The 22,325-nt window shown below is 39.3% G+C and overlaps 2 protein-coding genes across 2 annotated transcripts in view; both read right to left on the reverse strand.

Annotated features, from left to right (window-relative positions):
* LRIT3 (leucine rich repeat, Ig-like and transmembrane domains 3) lies at positions 1–12,195 on the reverse strand. The gene is made up of 4 exons (XM_013099890.5): positions 12,031–12,195; positions 10,338–10,816; positions 2,901–3,206; positions 1–1,857 (listed from the first exon to the last, which is right to left on the reverse strand). Exons 1-4 carry the CDS (start codon positions 12,144–12,146, stop codon positions 764–766), a joined length of 1,995 nt encoding a protein of 664 aa, XP_012955344.4. The 5' UTR covers positions 12,147–12,195; the 3' UTR covers positions 1–763.
* The window catches only part of RRH (retinal pigment epithelium-derived rhodopsin homolog), a 16,864-nt gene continuing 6,697 nt past the window's right edge, over positions 12,159–22,325 (reverse strand). The window contains exons 2-7 of the mRNA XM_005019843.6: positions 19,326–19,516; positions 18,060–18,159; positions 17,791–17,944; positions 17,227–17,395; positions 14,850–15,028; positions 12,159–14,065 (exon numbers count right to left, since the gene is read on the reverse strand). Coding sequence (XP_005019900.1) covers positions 13,960–14,065; positions 14,850–15,028; positions 17,227–17,395; positions 17,791–17,944; positions 18,060–18,159; positions 19,326–19,516 — 899 coding nt within the window. The 3' untranslated portion in view covers positions 12,159–13,959. The remainder of the gene's footprint in view (positions 14,066–14,849; positions 15,029–17,226; positions 17,396–17,790; positions 17,945–18,059; positions 18,160–19,325; positions 19,517–22,325) is intronic.

A 22,325-nucleotide genomic window follows, 5' to 3' on the forward strand; every position in this document is an offset into this window, starting at 1 on the left:
TGTATTACACAATGTCACAACATTTTCTCAACAGAAATTTCTGAAATTGCTGTATATAGCCAAATGCATACAAGTAAATTCTAAGGCTGAGATTTTGCAACAAGATCATTTACTGTAAATTCACACAATATCTAGTATCTCTCCTAGAGTCACTCATAATGATAGCTTACTTGAGCTTCAGAATACTAAAAGAAGCTCCTTCACCACAGCATCTCCAAAATGATGATATGATGAATGTATCAAAACTCCCAAGAGTTCATGAACTGTGGCTACCTAGTTTCAGTCTTGATTGTCCCAAAATCACTTCTGATTCAATATACTGCACAGAGCTGTATGGCGTTTTTAAACAAAGCTTCAACCTCAAAGTACTTTGAGCTGTTTTCCTATTATTTCAAAATGCATAGTTTTTATGAAAGTCATGATTAATATTTGATTCAAATGAGCACATCATACAGCGAAATGAGAGAAAACAGAACAATATTTTAATGAAACAATGAAATAGAATATCTTTAACTAAGTAAACATTTCATGCTGTACTCATCTTTCAAAGAATGTCATTCCTCCGCATCCAAAGTCACAAACAGAACAGAAAAATCATTAGGCAACATTTTGCTTCTGTTCCCCCTCGTACCCACCCCTCTACCCATCCAGTAGAGTCCATGATATCAGATGGCATGTTCTGACCACCACCTGGCACCAACCTGCTTCCAGATGCAGTATCATCACTTTGGACTAATTTTACCCCCTCCATCCTCACCCGTGTTCAACAGAGGTACTCAGATCTAGAGCCTTCACTTTTGAAAGTCATTTGAGAATCCATGCTTGACCTAGAACAGAGGAGAAGTCTTTCTGATTCATCAGTGTACCTTCGTGCCCAGAGCTCTCCTCCTGCATTCACTGCTCGAGGCTTGAGAGAGAGAGTTTCAAACTTTACATAGGTCTCTTTTGCAAGGTCAGCTTCCTTAGCAGTTTTGGGTTTCACACGGAGTTTTAAAACTTTGTAGAGTAAGAAAATGATCAAAGGTAAAACAACCACGCATGCTGCACTGCTGGCCAATATCAAAATAGGAAACTGAGACGTGCTTTCATCATTTAACCTATCAGTAGTGAAAATAATGCACTGCTCTTTTGTAGGTGGCACTCCTTTGGGTGAAACACATGCCATATACTGAGTACTAGGTTGCAAACCTTCAATTGTGACTTTGTTTTTACTAGGATCTGTGCTCAGAGGCAACATGTCTTTATCACCATACTTTGAATATAACACAGTCACTGCAGCGTTGCTTGAGGCATTGACAGTTTTCCAAGTTAGGGTCACTCTTTCATCTGTTTCGCTGATCACTTTTAGGTTCTTCACAGTAACATTTTGCTCAGCCATAGCTGCTGCCTTCTCTTCACCTTTTTCACTTGCCTCCTCGATCTGCTTTGTCTCCTCACCTTTCTTGCTCATCTCCCCACTCTGCTTTTTGCTTCCACTTGTCACTGCCTTCGAAATTTTCTTTCCATCAACCACGGGCCTGGATTGCTTCTTGTCGGTAACCCTGGCGCTCGTTGATCTTTCAGTGGTAATCAGAGCTGTGGTGGTTGACGTGGTGAGAAGAGGTGTGGTGGTTCTCTCAGGTCCCTTCCTGGATTCCCCCACTGTGGCATTCTGTCTCTCTGCCTCCTGCTTCCTTCCGTACTTCTGTGGCGACACAGTTGTGGTAACTACACCAACCACGGTGACAGTGACAGCAGCTTCTGACATTCCTGCCAAGTTCTTCGCCTTACATCTGTATTCCCCTGCATCCTTGTATGAAATCCCTGTCAAGCTTATTATGGACCATCTGACACCCTCTCCAGGTGTTTCTTGAATTACTGTAGAAAAACAGAGTAAAACGTTATAAAGAGGGAGATAAAGAAAAAAGTAAACATTATTCAACTATTTTTTTTCTATTAATTATTTCTACCAGAATGAATCATACGTATTAAACATTTAAAAAAAAAAAATCAACAAATTTACACTAACTATGGAACTCCCTGCCATATTATATTCTTGCAGAAAAGTGCTCAGTTTAGGTCAGAATGGGATAGAATGTCAGGAGGAATTACAAGAGAGTAAGCAGTTTTATTAAATAAAAGAAAAACAAATAAGGAGAAATCAAAATGACTTGAAGCCAATTAACTATGAAATACAAGTCTCACTGAGTAAATACAAGCAACACTGAGCGCACTATTTAAAGAATTTTGGGAAGTTACCTCTGTCATAAGATAATTCAATACTTTGGACTACTACCCTCTTCAGAACAAAGCATTAAGATAACTGCTAACTACTTTGCCGTAACAAGAAACTTTTCAGTTTGTTACTGCATAAATCCACCACAGTACATCACAGCAAGAATGGTATCAGACAATCACAGCCTCATTAGCATTCCAGGTAGGCACTGTGAATAAGCAATAAATATTTGCAAATAACGTAGAAAACATGTTTATGGGAAATCCCACATTTACAGTTCTGTGTTTTAAGTGGCTCAGTTACAGCCTCACTATTTTTGTTTGTTTTTTTGGTTGGTTGGTTTGTTTTTTTTAATCATCATGAACATTTTGAACCAAAAAGAAGATTTCAGTAACGAATGTTCCTCTCTGCTTTTCAGCTTCTGAATTGGTACCCAGCTATCCCAACCTCTGTTTTCCCTTATTCTCCCCGCCTTCATCCATTTCTTCCCAACACAAACTGCTCTTATTACAGACCACAACCAGAATCAGAATAGTCTGTTGGACCCAGACAAAGAATTGCCAGTATGGCGCGATACCTGGTCCACCGTCACTTAAGATAACAATCTCAGAGCACAAGCAACCCAATAACTTCAGGCTCTCCCATTTCCTATAAAATGGCTATTCCTATAAAAGAGCTATTATACCTGTATAGTTCACTGGTATATTGTCTGACCTAGTCCACGTAAGCTGCGGCGTTGGGTACCCGGTTGCATCGCAACGTAGCAGAACATTGCTTCCCAGCGGGGAGGTGATTTTTGTTGCCGACGTCATCACGGATGGCTTAAGACACTGCTCTAACTCTGCTCTCTGGAACAAGATCCCTGCCAGGTTCTCAGGTCCGCTACACGAAACCAGTGGATCAAGAAGGACAATTGAAGTGTCCACGATTTTGGAAAATTCAATTAGCTTTGAAATGCGACAGTCACAAAACCATGGGTTGTCCTGCAAACCTGAAGGAAGAAAGGGAGTGGAAAAAAAACAAAAAACAAAAAACTGAAATTGTTGTTAGGCAATATCTGAATATTGTGATTACAGTATGACACATGACTATCAGCAAGTATAATCAAGGAGACACATGGGCCTGTTCTGAGTCAATCTTTTTCAATTTTTCTTTTTTTTTGTTAGCTAGTGGGGCACTTTCTGCAGGTGTGAAAAAGATTACAGATGTTTATTAAGCTAAACCTTTTCTTCACATAAATTTACAGGAGCGTAGTAATAAAATGGCACTACCTTTGCTTAACTTTCCTATTTTTCTAGGAGAAAAAGCACTTTGAAAAGACGTCTTAAGACTGATGATACATTTTCACCTGCCTGCAGCTTCTGAAGAGGGAGCTTCTCAGGCTGTTGCACCTTGTCACTCCCCTCTGCTCTTAATGCCTCTTTGGGCTCTTACAGTTTGATCTTCTCAGGCCCTTTCTTCCTTGCTTGCAGAGAATGTGATGATTTAAGGGTTTAGGGCTTACACGGATATATTTGCCCTTTGAAAAAAAGGATGTGGGCTAAGGAGAAAAAGCTTTAGGCCAATAACATTCTTATCTGACTCTGAAGCATACCGATATTCTTAGAAATCTGGTATTAGTTTAGGACAGTCTCTGAAATACATTCAAAAAAATAGAACAGAAGAAAATAGGAAGGACCCTGGAAAAAGTTGGCAGATATAACATTTTTGTGATGGCATACAAGAACGATCCCTTTCTTCTGTTATAGGCTATAACATTTGCCTCTTAGTTCCAACATCTATGAACAGGAGGCTTCCCCTCTTGATGAAGTTATCATGGTAAAACAGGGTAGCTATTTCTGAGAAATATGTCCAAAGCCTCAGCTGGTGTCCATTACTTGGCTACGTTGACCTCAAGAGAGCAACACGCAATTTACCAGGTAGAACTCCACCCAGCGTCTCACTCAGGAGTTCAATTATTTTCTCATTTGATTTCTACTTTTGGGCATAACTTTTTCATTTTATTCTAGCATTAACAATAAGCAGAACTTACAGGCTGAAATGAGGGATGGTATGCAAGAGCCTTTTGCTACCGAATTGACTGATTGGTACAAGAGACAAGTCACAGTAATTAATTCAAAACTATATGAGAAAACTGAAACACTTGCCAATATTGTTCAGGGTATTTCTAGGAATTATCAATTTAGCTAATGGGAAAACTCTGCTTTTCATTTTTGAAAAAACCTACTGATGAAAGAGGACATGAATAATTAACTAGCAGTTCCTTCTATCACCTGACCGAGATTAGTTTATTTTAAGCATCATGGCAGTGATTGGTTAAAGCAGTGGTAAACCCCGATTAATCCCCGCTCTTTAAAACAAGACCTGACCTGAAGGGATTCCGTGACTTTGACGTCACAATCCAATTTCACCCCTTCCAGACACAGGAGATTTTACATCCATCTATTCACCACCTACTGCTTTCAGGAACGGAGAAGGAGAAATCAAGAAAACTGTATCAGTAACCACTTTTCTTTAAAAAAAAGTAAGAGAATAATCTCCAAAATATACAACTGATTTCCTGTGAATGTCAAACATTCACAAGCAAAAGAGATCTCATTCGAATGTCCTCCATATGTCTAAGCACATCAATTATTTTCAATCAAGCATATGCACGTAGCTATTTGTGCTCATCTTTTAAGTTAGGGGAGGTTTAGTTTGTAAGCTAGAGATTAACATTTTTTCATTCTCACTTGCTTATTAGGGGCCAATTTTCATCACCAAGTGCATTTAAAAATGAAACTCCCCTTAAGGTATAAGAAGGGAGACAAGATCCCCCAGAAACAAGGACTCAACTGAGAGGCCTCTGTAACAAATACTGGGGAAAAGCACAGGAACTCTCCTGTACATCCTTGGCACTGCCTGGAAAGGACAGAAGCATGGGGCTGCTGGGCTACAAGTGGATGGCAGGGCAGGAAAATGTAGGTCCACGGCATTAATCAGGACTGATCTGCAGCACTGGTAGGGAATCGCATCTCACATGCAAGGCAGCAGGCTTTCCCTTCCAGTGAATGATACTAAAAATATTTCTTCTGCTACCCTTCTGTCTCCTGCATGCTTTGCTACAAGAAAGGATTTTATTATTATTATTGCTTCTAATACTAATGCAGTGCTGAAAGATCTTTCAAAGCTATAAATACGTGGCTTTCATGTTCTCCCAGTGTCTAAGAGGAGAATCAAAGCTTCTGCAATCTAAACAGAGTAACAGAAACGGGCAAAATAGAAGGAATGGCAAAGCAAAGCCATTACAATAGGTGGGCGTTTAGTCTAAGATACAGGTTTGATCATCTCAGATCATTTGAAAGCCTGGTTTCAGTGGACGAAGAAAGCTGTCATCCCAGAAGAGACACTACCTTTGTGTTTCAGTGCAAAGAAAGAGTTGTTTCAGCTAGTCATCTCATCTCCCCATCCATCATGTTGCCCGCTGGAACTGGCTGAAGAAGCAGGACATATATAAATATATAATACACAACAGCCACAGGAGTTTCTCCTTGCCTCCATGGCTCATTCCTTCTATTTATTTGTGTCTTGCCAATACCTGGCAGTATAGCCATTATCTGCTGTAAAATATACACAGCCATTGTAAGTCATCGAATTGTGTAAATTCCCAAAATAAAAAGATAAAAGCATGACTGACTTGGAAGCAAAGATAAAACACTGATTTTGCTTACAATTCAGTTAGCTATTGAAGGGAAAACAAATGGGAATGTAAACTTCTGCAAATTCACAGCCTGTGTTTACAAGGTGGTAGAAGTGAGAAAGAACACATGAAAGAATAAAGAAAAGGTTACAGAAAGGTAAAAGTTGAAGAAACTGGGAAAAAAAATGGGGTGCTCTAATAAAGAAATGAAATAGGAAATTATTTTCCTAAGGGGATTCTAAGAAGAGACAATAAAAATAACTATAAGTCCCCAACAGCATGTGTATCTGTTAGAACACCAAGTATTTATAAATTCTGGCTTCTTTTGCAGAAATATTAAGGCAGCTTACTGACCTGAGTAAGAAATATTAACCAAGGCAAAGCAAGCGTTGATAAATATTTATGCATTGCAATATACCAACGCAATGTATGTTAACATCAAATAAGGATCATAAATCATTCTACTAAAAAAAAAAAAAAAAAAAAAAAAAAAAAAACAACTTCCTTTTATGTAGGTTTAGCATACTTTAAATTTGCTCCCAGATTTATATGTATGCTTGCTTGTACAGGGACAAGTACGTATATATACATGTGGCTGCATGCGTATTTTTGCGGTCTTCTCGGTAAGCAGGATTTCCCCACGCTGTGTCAATATGGACTTTAGCATTTGAAACAGCTATGAGCAAAATTTCCTTTGTAAATCAGTAACCAGTCTCAGACCATAGCTCGTACAATAGACTGTGTTTCGATTGCTGCAAAATGGGAGTACATGAAATATCCGCGTTTTTGGCCAATGGAAATATTCACCACAGCTTGGGCCAACCTACCCAAGGCTATCCTCTAGCTGAAGCTACATAATTTTGGATCCATGGTTCCAACCAGTAAATCCCACTCCTCTCACTGTGTCCCAGTGCATCCAACACACTGTAATTGCTAGGGAATTGCTTCATTTCGGGAAGAGTGGCATCTACCCCCGTAGCCCAGCATAACCAGTGGGATCCTGATGGACCTGCTGAGTTCCCAATTTTTGGCACCTCTACATGTAACAGAGGCAAGATTTCATCTAACTGCTGCTCTGTCAAATCCTAGACCCCTCCGCTCCTCCCAGTGACTCACTAGATGTAATTTTCCATATGGAAAACGCTGCTACTATCATTCACGCCAGAAATATCAATCTCTGTACGGCAGCCAATGCTGAAACTTAGCTGTGATTTGGATCAAAGAATTAGCTTATAGTGCCAGTGCTAACCGAGAGAGGGCCAGATGAACTCACACCCGGCTCCCTTGATCGTTTCCACTGTTTATTGTCAGCTCGTTCCACAGCTTTGTTTTGAACTCTTCCAAAGGGCGATCTCCAAGATGAGACCAGGAACCAAGCATGCTCTGGAGACCACTGCCTGAAGGGAGCATGGGTGAGACCACATCCAGAACGGCTCCCTCCGTCCTGTTTGCTCTCCCAGTGCAAGGCTTTGAGCCTTCAAACTATGCTGGACTGGCAGGCGCACGTCAGGCGTGTACCACAGGTGCTGTGTCATCGTACAAGGGCACGGCTCTTTGGTTTGCAATGCCATTCATGCTTTACTTCAGCCAGTCTGAGCTGAGAAAAAGACACTACTACCACCCCCTTACATTTCAGAGACACCAAAACAGCCCATGGCTTCTCCAAGAGGCCTCGAAGTGCACACGGGGGAACATAAACTTTCTCTTACATGCAACTCTTGATGCTCAGTCAAGACATTACAGATAAAATTGCCTCCTGGTGTTACAAAATACGTATGCACAAATCAGTTTGGGGGCTTTGCAGTTGATGATGCTGTTAATTAAATGCAAGTGGCAATCTTGTTTTGCCAGAAGTAGGAGAGGAGCTAGTTCAAGCCCTAATTGCTTGCACTAAGCAGAATCTGACTGTTGTTTTCCTGACTAGACAAAAGCAGCATTTATTTGCTCTGGGTTCCAGCTCCTAGCAGAGCTCTGGCTGCAGTTCCCATTCCTGCTAGGTGCACGGGCCAGACCGATCGCTCCCACAGAGCACCACTCCTGAGCACCAAAATGAGCGCTGTGTGCAACTGTGGGCATCACATTTTTAAGAGAAACTTTTTTAAAAGAGTCTAGAGGGAATCGGTAAATATGGTAGGAAATGAAAAATCTCACAGTCATCTACAAGAAACAGCTGATAGAAACGGTGAGACTAGCTGAGAAAGGAAAAGGCAAATGGGAAATACCTGAAAGGTTACCGTAAGAGAAGGCAATTCGTTTTTCTGCATGCCCATCTCATGTAGGACAAGAGGTAATCAGCTTAGTTTGCAGTAAGGGAGATTGGGGTTGGATATTAAGAGAAACTTTCTCACTGTGCTGCTAGATAAGCACTGGATGAGGTTACCAGAGAAGGCTCTGGAGCGGTCTGCCGGCAGGCTTGGAGAACAGCACGGGCTTGGCCAAAGGTTAGCAAGAGCTCAGCTCACCTGGATCTGCACCCCAGCAGGACAGAGGCCTTTTTGAAATCCCTCCTAATTGCGTGCTTGTGATCCTTGCCTCCACTTCAGAGGGGGGAAGGAGCATCTGTGGGGTATGACCCTCCTCCCTCAGCCTCCAGCAGGACTCTGCAGAGGTGTGAGGGGTGTCGGGGAGGAAGCCACGTCACACCTTGCTCCAGTTGTTCTCTTTTTTTTTTATTCACTACAGAGTTTCTTACACAGCAAGCTCTGCATGTCTGCCCTGAGAAGCAGGAATATGAAGGCTGTATAGCATCAACAAGTGAAAATTCAGCAAGTTATCCACAGCTTGCCTAAGGTAGACTGACTCAGCACACAGACAATGGAAATACCACCAAACCATAGTCTCAGATCCAAATCTATAATGACTGTACAGAGCCTCCCTCTGAGTGTAATATTAAAAAAGGAGAAGCAAGGCTCAGTTTGTGCCCGGCACGCATTCCTCTCTGCGGAGCTGTGCCCAGTTGCAGTTCATAAAGGAAAATGATCCAAAGGTTGCACCCTAAGTCTCTGGAAAAGGCAGTGCTTGTACCAGAGGGGTTGCCAGGACTAAAGGGAGCTGGCAAAGTGTGTGCACAAACAGAGCCTGCAGATGTGTGGGCAGAGTGGGAGGACAGGCAGGCAAGGGGAGGAGAGCGTGTGGTTTATTGTTTGTTTGTTTATATTTTTTTTTTTTTTGGTTGGTTGGTTTATATTTTTTTATATATTTATTTATTTAGTAGTAGCAGCAGCAAGGGCTACGTAAGAAAAGGCAACTGAATAACCTCTGGGATTCCCACATGAGGATATAGATCATCAGGAGGATTAGATCCAGCACAGTCAGCTTCGAAGCTATTGCCTCCTTTAGCCTTCAGTGTATGGACAGGGACATCGAGTTGGACTTACAGCCTTTTTTTTTTTTAAACAGCTTTTTTTAAACAAAAAAAAAAAAACCTGCATAAACCAAGATCCTTTCAATGCTGCAGATTTACAGTTCCATGTATGTGGGGAACCTGTTCAGCCCACGTGCCTCTATTAAGTTAATTACACACAATCTCATCTGAAAAAGAGCTTCGAGTTACAGTTTCTGCTGTGAAACAAAGCAGCTGAACAGATGAACGCTGAGTAGTGGCTTCAGATCAAGAAGGTGGGACTACTGGGCAGCACAGGGCAGGGCAGATCTCAACCCATGGGTACAGCACTCCTGCAGTTAGTCTGTGGGGAGCCAGCTATTACCTGGCACTGGTTTTCCCTTCTGCCTGCTACACTACACTACAAAAATGCCAACACATGAACTTACACATGACAGGAAAGAGAGCTACTGATGGACCTGATCCAGCCTTGCTCTGAAACTGAGGAGAAAAGGGTTACCTGAAAGGCTATGAAATGAACAGAAAGTGTAAGATAGAGCACAAACGCACCCAATAAAAAAAAAAAAAAAAAAAAACCTGACGTGGTGGTCTACTAGAAACTAGAGATGGAATAAAATTATGAACCATGACAGTCTGGCCAAGCTATTCTTAAACCCTCACCTTAAATACTACAGAAAGTACTGTGAAGTTGAATGCATTAGAGTCCTGTTTTTCCTCTTGTATTCACAACATAAACTGGCAAAACTTGAGGATAATCAGCCAGCTTTAGAGCAAGTAATGCAAAGCCAACACGAGTCATGGGAAGCGCAGAGCTGCCCTCTCTCAAACCACCACTCTCTGCAGCACTGTATTTCAGGACAGAATTTCATATATACATTGACTCTAGCTACTCATTTGGCTTGTGAGCCACTGGAAAAAACAGCTGCAAGTGTTTTAAAATTGGTTTTAAAATTTTCTGTCACCAGCAGAAAATAAACTAATTGCAGAGCAAACCAGAAGGATGACCTGGATTAAAACCCTCCTGAATCCCAGGTGGGTCCCCTTGCTGCATAACATTTAGGCACACATTAAGAAGGAACAAGAGAGGCTCTTTACCATACCCAAAATGACCCTCTGGGTCTGCAGAACGTCCGTGCTCTTGCGGGGGACAGCTTCTGAGAAGGGGGGCCAAACGTCCATCAGGTCTGACGGCAAGGTGGTCAGCCTGTTGCTGGATATGTCCAGGTAGGTGAGGTTCCTCAGGTACCTGCCAGCATCGGCCGGGATGCTGGTCAATTTGTTGTTGTGCAAGTCAAGAGTCCGCAGGTTGGGCATCTCTGCCAGAGATTCCCAGGGGAAAGTCGAGAGCAGATTACCGTCCAGCCGTAGCTCATGCAGCTGCTTCAAGTTGTAGAAGCTGCTGATATCGATGTTGGCCACGCAGTTGTAAGTTACCCACAGGTACTTGAGATCTACTAGGTAGTAAAAGGCTTCGGTCGGGATCCTTCGTATGACAGTTTTTTCTATTCGAAGTTTTACAGTGTCCACAGGAACATTCACGGGGATCTCAAACATGTCAGGGTCATTGCAGAGCACAGACCTAGCATCATACAACAAAAATAAGAAAGAGAGTTCTGCATTTCTTTACCACAAATAATATTTCTGAATTAAATGCAAGTGCTATTAATTTCTGCAACACTACCAGCAGAATAAGAAGTGACTAATCAAGAACAGTCTGCATTTAAAATTTAAGATGACAAATGTGGATTTTCTAAAGAGAAAAATGAATATAAATAGCAATGATACTTCTATATGACATCAAGATTTGTCTTATTCTAAACCGCATAAGCACCATCTTCTATCATTTTACTGGCAACTGAAAAGTAGAAGAAACTATATAAGGAATAATACATGTATGTACCTCAAGTGGGAGCTACTTGACATATTTTACTAAAATTAAGATTATTCGATACTAATTTTTCCACATGGTGAACACTCAAAGTCTTTGCGTACCTTCCTTTACCTTTCAGAATAAACCAAAAACTGAGAATGTTAGCCTATTTCTCTAAATGAGAGATTTCTAGCTGTATTTCTGATGTGTTAATAGCAACAACCTGCTTTTCAGAGTTTCTAAGGATGTTCTGTTCCCATGATTTCAGTGAAATGAGATTTCTCAGCATCTTCAAGAGTCAGGATGTTTCCCTTCCTTTCAGGTATGTTGTGTGCACACAATTAGTTTAAAGATTCTCATCCCGTCGAGAAACCTATCTTTAATTTTCTCCACCTTTTCCTCTATATTCTTCTTCTATTTTACTTTCTTCTCCTGCAGCTTTATACTAGATATGTTGTGACAATAAATAGGTGGAACAGTATCTCACAAAATTGACATGACAACATCATCAAATTAACCTAATTCTTCCTTACCCAGTTATATGATTTTCCTGCAGATTAAGAAAAGAAGAATCTACTGCAGTTATTTAAACCAGAATCACTTTACAGTAGACGAGCAGTTTTGTAGAAATAGAAAGGACATTAAAGGAGTAGGAAAATCAAGGAGCAGAAAAATAAATAAAAATTGCCTTGTGCCAAAGCTGAAGATTTAGAGTAGCTAGCTGTTAAGAACAAAGCCATTAAAACAAAGCATAATGACCATCTGCTCCTATTCAGGAACACTGCTAGCCATGTAACGCTAAAGTAAATTATGCCATTATTTCTAAGTAACCATGCTAATCTGTAACTTGCAGTGTACAAGAGAATGTTATTTCCAGTGTCCTCAGTCCTTTTGCCTTGTATAACAGATAATAAAATTCATACCTTGTTCCAGTGCCATCACTTCTGCCATGGTAAATGCAAGTGCATTGCGAAGGACAAAAACCACAGGCTTCTTCAAGAAAGCTCATTATGAGGTGTAAGTAAAAAAACAGATACATGGCTTCCTCCCAGCAGAACTGACACACAAAAAAAATTTGAAAACTTTATTCCTATGCACTCATGTGCAGTGTGCTAGGAATGTGAATGTAGACATCCATTTAGTAACAGCAGATTACATCAGATTAGCTGAGATCTGAAGTTGCTTAACCTTCAAACGTATCCTGAAAGGGATCAGTTGAACCTGCTTGTTCGTTACCATGTCAGAAGAAGGCACTCCGTTTCAGATTATACGTGACATGTTTCAAGGCTATTTTAATATGCAGTTGTGGTTGCAGGGTTAGTACGTAAAATACTCCTTTGCTCCTTCTGGAGGAGTTACTGTCCATACAGGTGCCACAAGGGTCCAGGAAGAAAGCTAGTACAGCAAGAGGATATCGCATGACATTTATTTTAATACTAAAACGTACAAATTAAAAGGAAGCTTAGATTGTAGAACTTCCTAAAGATCTTGTAGAGATGGGTTTTCACAACAACACACATATATTTTAAATAATGGTTACACACTTCAAAGCCACACTTAAGTGTATGCATATATAATAATATCAAAATAAAGAGATAAAAATGAATCACCTGTTAGTGCAAATTGTACTCAAAAGTCCTGTGAAGTTAAATCTCATGTGGTCAGGTTTAAAATACACTTTCTAAAAAATTTCATTTTCCCACCATTTTTGGAGGCCTCAAAAAAAATAATGTCATTGGATTTTGTTTTTCTATATTTGATACAAATTAATTAATTGAATATTTAGTTTTCCAAAATGACTGTATCACTTAACGTGGCACTTCATTAGACAGACACTATAGCTCTTAGAAGAACAAGAACCTGGGAAACTAATTCTAGCTGCATAAAGTCAGAGTGGCTGAGACTTGTCTGAAGGATCACAGACTTCGGATTGGCCATTGAGAAGATATTTATTCTCAAAACCTGAGAATCATCAAGAATGCATGTAATACCCATCCATAAATAACTCTATACACAGTCATCCTGAATAAATTCATTGCTCTCACTGTGCAAGTTATTTTTTTGAAAAATATACAACAGACTTATACAATCATGAGATTGACTTAGAAATTTTAGAAATCACCATACAGATTTATTCAGTTTTATGTGCCATCTGAGTGTCAAGCTTAAGAGAGCATTCTGTCTCATTTTCAGGATTTGCTATGCAGTCACAAGCACTACAAATTCATTTTCTGTTTTCAATTCCCACAAATTGATTTGATTCTCTGAGATAAAACTTCAAAAATACATGAAATGTCATTAAACTCTTTCAAAATCCTGAAAGCTGACATCAGGTTTAGCTAGATATTCTGATAAACTTAACATGTTCACAGAAACAAAACTTTGCAAGGCTTGTCAATACAGATACTTGATATAGAAATAAATACAAGTATGGAGAATCCACAACAATTCAAATCTGGAAATTTTCAAGGGAAGCTGAAAGTCATTTACAAGAGGAATTAGAGGTGCAAAATCTACGCTACTGAATCTAAACACTTCCTGCTTCAGTTTCTCTCTGCCCAATGTCACCTTGTCCAACCCTCTAAGAGTCACACTGAACACCTTGCTTACCTTCCTTTTTTGTTTGGGACAGAAATATCAGGCCAATAAGCCTAATTCTTGATAACTAAAGTCTTAGTGCTTTGTTTTGTTCTTTTTAATTATTATTAATTTTAACCTATCTAAAAAACACTTTATAATTTGATTAACAGAAAACCAATGGATGAAAGACGCAAATGGATGTTCCAGAATATTAATTATAACCCAGATTTGACTCAATTCCACATAATCTATTCAGACAAATGAAATGAGTTTTACGATGTCAGTGCACTTTGTGATACACTCATGGGCAAAGCATTGTTTATAGTTATCTCTTGTCTTGTTTGACACCGCACCATTGCCAGGATTGCCCTCCGAAACCTGAAAAGGACAAGAAAGGGAAATCAGAAAGGTCATTAGCTGGAGAAACAAGCACAAATAAAAAGTGGGTAAGATGGCCTTAAGTAGCTTTTGCTTATTCCAGGACTGGGTATAGCTACAACTAAGGCAAACTTACAAATTGAGGAAAAAAGATGATGTAATTTCTTTTGTTCAGCAGGATCAGACCAGATAACCTAGAAAAAGATTACGAGTTCTGCTTGTAGGCTGGTAGTACAGAAAGGAAGGATGCCTTCTTGCAAAACCCATTTCCCACTTGGGTGCAATGGCTTAGTTAGAGCATTTGATATACTTGCTCAGAACAGCAGAATAGGCTTAACTTACTCACTTTAATGGAAAGTGTCAATCCATCCTAATCAATCACCATGTGGCACATCCCAAACCAAGAAAGGAACTCCTTAGAAGTTGTACATCACTGAGATGTTACAATTTTTGACCTTAATCCTTAAAATAAGGAGTCTACTGCTGATGAACCCAACTTCCACAGTGAGTCCCTCTGAGAAACCACAAGGAGTTGTGGTCAAAATGACTGTACAAAATCTTCAATGATGCGTTCTCAAAAATCTGTATCAATTATTATCTTCTGATGCTGATCCAAACAATTTCTTTTTAGACTTTCCCGTACAAAAGGTCATATTTGGTAAATCAACAGCAGCTTACTCTTTCACCTCTTCACCAATCTGTTGTATTTTACAGATGATCTTTCTATGGCTACATGGTATGCTAAAATCATGAAATAGACCATTATTAACTTAGGATCACTTACTTTTTGTTTGCAATGACATAAATGCATGGATTGTAGAACGTGGAAGATTTTGCAAATAGAGGAGCTATGATGGCCATTGCAGGAGAAATTTTCTTTGGGTCTCCAAAAGAAGACCATAAACACACAATGGAATAGGGAGACCATGCCACCAAAAACATTACAATCATCACAACAGACATCTGTAAAACAAGAGGAATATACACATAACCTGAATATTACGGCCTTACAACCTAACTACAAAAGCATATGCACCTGTGTGAAAATGCAGCTATCCAGAACCAAATAATGACACGTAAATAAGCACATCTGACAAATTTTGACATATAATCAAATCTCACTTTGGGGATTTAAGTGCACATTATGCTGTATTTTGCCACACTGTTGTTTTGTTCCATACAATTTTTCTTCATTGTTAGCATTAATGATTATGTAAATTCATCCATCACAAAAATTAAAGGGACACAGAAGACTTCACACATGAATTATGGCTGTCACTTCAGAGGTGGCAATGCACTGCATGATACCAGCAAATCCTCTACTCCAAAATGCATGTTACAGTAACTGCACCCTTGCTTTCATTCTCATATATATCTGGAAAAAGGTGTGCCCCAATATCCACCAGTGGGTAGGTATCTATGAAAATAAAATGCCACATTTAAAAATGATCAGGTAATCAAGATTACCTAAGTCATCGAAGATACCAACTTTTGCATAAATTACCCTCGTTTAACCACTTTCCAGCTACTTCCTCTGTTTTCTGTTCAGGTGTAGGTAACCTAAAATTTACTTTCTAACCTTGCTAGAGAGAACATCACAAACTGTTTCCTGAAGATAAAAGGCTCTGCCAGAATGATAGATTCCCCTTCAAAACAGACCTGAGATACACATCAAGAAAAAGAGGTCAGAATACAACATTTTGCTCATTCTGGAGAGCACAAGTGGACAAGAGTGGAATCAGCTGGAACACTTGATTCTCTGGCTTTTGTCAGGGACATAAATCAGTAACAGAAACTGGAATGGAAATCACAAATTAATCAAGATGACAAAACAAATCACCAGGAAACCAAACAAAGCAGCAGGGCTCCTTGTATGCACAGGATGCCCTAGCTTTGTTTACCTACACCCATATTCTGTCCATCAGTGAGGGAGAAAATGAGAAACAAGAAATAAACAACTATTTTGTGCAAGCTGTTCTAGAGTATCACCAACAAGTAAGCTGTGACTCTCTCCACAGAAGATTCCTGTTTAAACACAAACACAATATCTACAGATAATTACAAAAGAATAGCGACTCTCACATGAAAGAACACTTTCATTTAGAAGAGTTTGGTGCACAGAAAGCTTAAAAGATGCCAAATTGTGAAAAAATAAGCAATCCAGCTCCAAAGGATAATGCTGAACTCCAAAGCTTCAGTCTTTTTATTTTATTTTATTTTTTTTAAATGTAACTCATGGTCAATGGTAAAGCATGAAAAATGCATCTTCTTCACAAATGTCAGTGTAAACTTATAACTGAATCCTCAGTTTAAAGCATTTTGAAACTTCTTCAGAAATGTGAGATGTTCATAAGTACTACTTGTCAATTTATTTTTCCATAATTTATTAATGAGAACATTTTCCAAGGAATGTTAAGTTTTTAACATTAAGGACATTCTTTTCAGTCTACTCCTAATTTCTGGCTTTTTTTTTTTTATGCTTTTTTTTCTTGACTCCAACCATAAACCGTATATATTTACACAAAACCAAAGGAGCCAGTGCACTTAAAGATTTCTCAAGGACTCTTAAATGTTAAAAGAATGTTAACTTTCCAGGCAGGATGTATCATTCTATGCCATAATTCACATTTGCTACTCTTTACCTAAGAAAGAGATAAGCTCAACAGACTGAAAAGAACAAGGGGAATTGCACAGCTTGGGAGCTTAGAAATGTGCTTTCATTTGCAGGCTGTAAGTGTAAATCAGAGTTGACCAATCCATTTCTGACCAGTTACACCTGTGAACCTGGCAAAGCGCCTAAAGACTGCGCAGTCAAAAAGAGTAAAACTATCTTAGAGAATCCTCCTAGGACATCTCTGAGGTACAATTTTCTGCAGTGACAGAGGACAGCAGCAGGGCAAATTCACATGGCTCCCAGCCTTCGAAGTAGCTATTTTTGTCCAGGAAGAGTATTACACCAAGAGTAAGGAATCTAGTGTTGTAAGTCAAACCAGGAGTTTTCACCAAGGCTAAATTTCAGTTAATATTTGGTAAGAAAGAAGGAAAAGAGAGAATGTAGGAAACAGAAATGCTTAAGAGGCTGCAGTGTTCCTTCGCCCTCAGAACTCTGGGGCAAAAAAAAAAAACATGCTTAAAATGAAACATGCCCTCTTTTACCATACCTTTGTTACATCTACTTGGTCAGACCAATCCGTGTTGATGCTCTCCAGGCAGTTAGTACTGGTGTATTTTTTCATTTTCCGGGAAACATTGTAATAACAGTAAAACATGACTGTTAAGGGTACAACAAAATTAACAGCAATTACACTCATTGTGTAGGAAACAAAGGACCTGATAAGACAGAAAAACAAAACACAGTAACTTGCAAATATCCATCCGTGAAAGGTTACTGAAGAATATAATATTTTGATTTCTTTATGAAGTTCAAAATAAGCTTTTACAGAATTAAGAATTTTTTTTTTTTTTTTTTTTTTTTTTTTTTTTTAGCAGCTACAAGTCTTGCAGTTTTCAAGCATGGCTCATTTTTTTATTTTAACTTATTTTCTGGAGTTGTTCTATGTTATTTCCATTGCTTTTAAATGACTTTTATAAATTAGGCTTCATACTTCAGCAAGAAGGTTTATTTTGTGTGTGATTTTGTTTGTTTGTTTAATACAGTAGTAAATTAAACAGTCTGAACCCTCAATAAGAAGGAATTTAAAAGAAAGGGTGAGAAGGAACCTTACGCATCATTTTTCCTCCAATTGACTGTGCATGTTGCTCCAGTTGGATCTGGAGCATAGCCAGCCCAGCCTACAGTGGGCATGGAAGCCCAAAAGACGGCATTTATCCAAGCAGCAAGGATCAGGGTAGCATAGGTACGGGTAGTCATTCTTCTTCCTGCAAAGGAACACATACAATCACAAACTGTTGCCACGCACAATAAAACGATACAGTTTGAGTCTTAGTTCATAGAAGCCTGCGAGTGAGTGATTTTTGACTAAAAATACAGTACCTATATCAGGCCTGCAGATTGTCAGGTAACGGTCAACTGCAACAACAGTGAGCAAACCAATACTCGCCATCCCAAAAAAGATATTTAAGGCAGCATAGATCTGAAATTTAAAAAATAAATAAGCAACATATCCTTTCTGAGAAATCTTTCAAAGGTACAAACATAAATTTGTGAACTGAATCTAAAGCACTATGATACATTATATTCAGACAGCGTTCTCTTCTGTAAACAAGAGTACAGAATGAACTAATTCAATGCAGGCAACGTAGAGGTAGCTCATTTAAAACTAAATGTTTCATAAGCAACCTTCCTATTTGCTCATCAAAATTCCTAAAGAAGGTTTCATCTGGTTTACGTTGACATGGGTTGTGCTTCATATGACCTCAAGAACTCCCAAAGCTTTGGGAATGAGATTTCACATCAACTTCAACCCACTGTGAGTCTTGATCCAAGGATATTAAAAGTAAGGCTTCTTGTTAAAGAATGTTAAAGAATTTTGAGCTTGAAATTATTGGATACCCAGGCAGGTGATGTCAGATTGCTATAAATACCTATTATATGCAGGCCAAAAATATATAGTGCTCTTAATATTTTTTTCAAATAACATTTTCAGCACATACCTTCATATTACTACTCATTTTTCTGAGCACTTAAGCCCAACAGCCTGTTTAAAAGTAGACTTAAATCACAACACACGGTGAGCAAATGGCACTCTCTGCTAGAGAAGCACAATTTGTCAGTTAGTCTGAACTTTTAAAAAATAGATAGCTATTAAAGCTAAGCCAGATCTTTAATGGAGCCCTTTAATAGCCTTGCAGGCCTACACCTGGGAAATCCTTAGTCCCATCCTGATGAAGATATGTTTGTTAAGCAAAACCCATTAAGGTCTGTCATGCTCACCACCAAAACAGCAGCCATATCCAAAGTCTTTTAACAACCAACTCAGTCAAATGAGTCAAACTACAACCTTCTTCATTTCAGGACTTCATGTCCTAAGATTTTTTTAAAGCTATTTTAAAATATCTCTGGATGATAAATGTAAGGTTATGCGTCAAAGTTTTCAGGCTTGAAATTATAATTTTGGAATGGAATTAAAATCGGATCCAATATGCAGAAATTGTTCATTTCACATAACATTAGCTGCAGGTTGAGAGTCAAATTTTGCATCTCCACCTCTTAAAGGAACTACTGTCAAGTAGAGCTATTATTCATATCTCAGTTTGTGTTAAAGTGCTCAAAACTTTCTCCCTGCCTGAATTACAATACCTGGCATCCAGTATGTCCAAATTTCCAGCTTCCATGAAGGTCTGAGGCAGCTGACATGGGGTAGCCAATGCCACTGACGCCAATGTCAGTAAAAGCCAAGTTGATAATAATTGCATTGGTTGCTGTCCGAAGTTCTTTGTACTTAACAAAGATCCCTAGCACAACAATGTTACTGAAAATGCTTATCACTCCTGTAGAAACAGAAAGAGAAACTTTACAAAAGATGAAGACAAGCCAGCAATGCACTTACAAAAGAAGACGCAGCCTATTGCAATATTTATGTACTCAACAAGTTTTATATTCAGTCAGGCACAGTTTTGCAAAGCAGAAAGATACCTGAAAGAGAGAAAAGCTTTTCTTATTAGGTAACTTGCAAGCCACACATTTTTTAAGCCTCATCAAGCAACGTGGATGATCCTTGCGGCCTGCCGCAGCGGCCTAGCTGGGCCTGCATCAGAGCTGTTTTCTTCACCCGACCAGCTCCAAGCTCTAGGGCTGCATCACAACCATGGCACAAGCCCAGCTGTAAACCCTCCTGCCTCACAATTCCCTGTAATTGCAAACCTTTATGGCAGGGCTTGGTCTTATTACCTTGTTTCTTTCCTTTCTGGCACACATTTGGCCTCTGCTTTCTTTGCAGAACTAGGGCTCCAGAACCCAAGCTCCATGTGCCCCAGAAAGTTAAAAATAAGCATTCCCCGTACCCCAATGTAAGTGCTTTTACAACTAAATTCTTTGGAAAGGTGCAACACAGGTGGCACTGAGCACAGTTGGACTGTGCCCGAAGACTATTTGTCTACTGGCAATTTCTTGCGTTGCCTAAGAATAGTAATAAAGAAATACAGTACTAAAGCTAGCATCTACACCCTCCTCCAAGCTTTTTCTAATCCTAGTGACTTATATTAAGAACCCCACATTCTTCTTTTCTCCATCTGTTCCTCCCTATTCTAGCCAAATCCTACTGTTTGGCCCTTGAAATAAGTTTACATGGCAATCCCACAAAATGGGGTGTTTTTTTTTTGTTCTGATTTCATTCTCTTTAGACTCAGAAACATTCAGAGCAAACAACTATCCTGTAGACTTGTACCAGCCCATCATTAATAACAAGAGCCAATAAGGTTACAAATACCATTTTGCACCTCAACAAAGACTCATAAACCTTATTCTCAGAAAAGCAGAATTCCAGAATGTTCAAGAAAACATGGCCATTAAAAAAAAAAAAAAAAAGTAAACAGTAACAGGAATTTGTAAGTTGCTCATAGATTTCCTTGTCTCATACAGCAGTCACAATATCACTGAACCAAATACTAAACTTACAGACACTTGTATAACTTGAGCACCTTACATTACAAGTGCAGAGAAGAATGTTACGTTGGTAAAAGTCAAACAACACAGTATCCATGGAAATGCCCCTCAGATTTATTTATTTATTTATTTATTTTTGTTAAAACATTTCACCCCTGAAGCAAAACGCTGTACTTTTCAGCTTTACAGAACTGGAGGGGTAATTCTGAAAGGAGCTTGAGTGAATAGCTGTCACCCTGGATGTAGTGCAAGGAAACAAAATCACAGCATCTGGCTCTACACAGGATTTTAACTTTTCATCCTTATTCCCACAGCTGTACAGCCTAGCAGACATAGAGAAGTACACACAATCAGGCTTGATGAAATCAAAACAGCAGGCTACCCGGCAGAGTGAAACCCAACCTTTGCCCTCAGGAGCGAAATAAGGTCTGCACTGCTCTCACAGGTCCCGTGACAGGCACAGGGTAAGAGTTTCACACCCTCACCTCCTCTCCAACTCTGAAGAGCACACCCATCTTCTTTCAGTTGTTGCCCACCCTTAAAAGAAGCTCATTCTTAAAAGAAGCTCATTTAAGAGATTCAGTTGATTTGATTTTAAAATTAAAAGTGGAAAAATTATAACTAATTCGCAGCTATTTCTCTTTTCCATTCTTTTTTTTTAAAAAAAACAACAAGCATGTCTTTTCTCAGGTAGAAGTCCCCTGCCTACATAAAACTAACGTTACAGATGATGCTGGAGGTGCATAGCCACACAGACGCCACCACCTACTGTATTTCACACATTTCAGGAACACTGTGATGCCATCAGCCCCTAAAATGAACAAAAGCAGGAAGCTAGGGACCAGATGTGAATCAAGCAGCACCTCCAATGCCAGCTCTGCCAGCTCTCTGCTGACAGGTAGCGTTGTCTCCTGGGAGATAGGATGAACACGACTCACAAGTTTACAAAACAGTACAGGCTTCTTACAAGACATGCTTTAACAGATTTTACAGCTCCCAAGAATGAAATCAGGGATACAACAGAACTGTAAACTCACAGACTTGAGGTGAAGGAAGGATCCTGCTAGACAGATTTAGTGCTTCAGAGCATAATCTTCAGAAGAAAAAGACAAGGAAAACAATCTAGAAAAAAGATTCAATCTCAAACAAAGCAAGAAAACACACGTATATGCAACAGCTGGCTTTTTTCCCCTCTGAGAAAGAAGTCAAATAGAAGAACCAAGTTTCTCCAGGCAGCAGTTAATGAGAGCTCATTTCTTAGAGGGCAGAGAGCGCAGAGCGAGCCCAAGACTTTTAGTAACCTGATATTGTCAGCCAGGACAAACTCATTGGGTTCAGAAGCAGCATGCAGATGCTGCCATTTGGCCTGTGAAATATCTTAGGGCTAGACAACTATTGCCACATTTTTCCCATTAAATCTTGTGATTTTTTCAATATGCAGATAAAAACCTCATATATGACTTGATCAGGAACAGAAAATTTTCTTATTGTTCCTCTTCCCAGTGAAGCAACGAAAACTAAAGGTAGACTGCATGCAAATACAAGCCCCAACAGCACAGCAGGACACGTGGGTAGTAGCATCAAAATAAAGTAGGTTAGGTCCACGTATATCATGGAATTTACTTTTCCAGTTAGCATTTAGAAGTTATACCAGAGCACTTCACCATTACAAGGTGGAGGATAACCATACGGCTT

Source organism: Anas platyrhynchos, chromosome 4 (assembly GCF_047663525.1).
Source record: "Anas platyrhynchos isolate ZD024472 breed Pekin duck chromosome 4, IASCAAS_PekinDuck_T2T, whole genome shotgun sequence".
Classification (NCBI taxonomy): domain Eukaryota; kingdom Metazoa; phylum Chordata; class Aves; order Anseriformes; family Anatidae; genus Anas; species Anas platyrhynchos.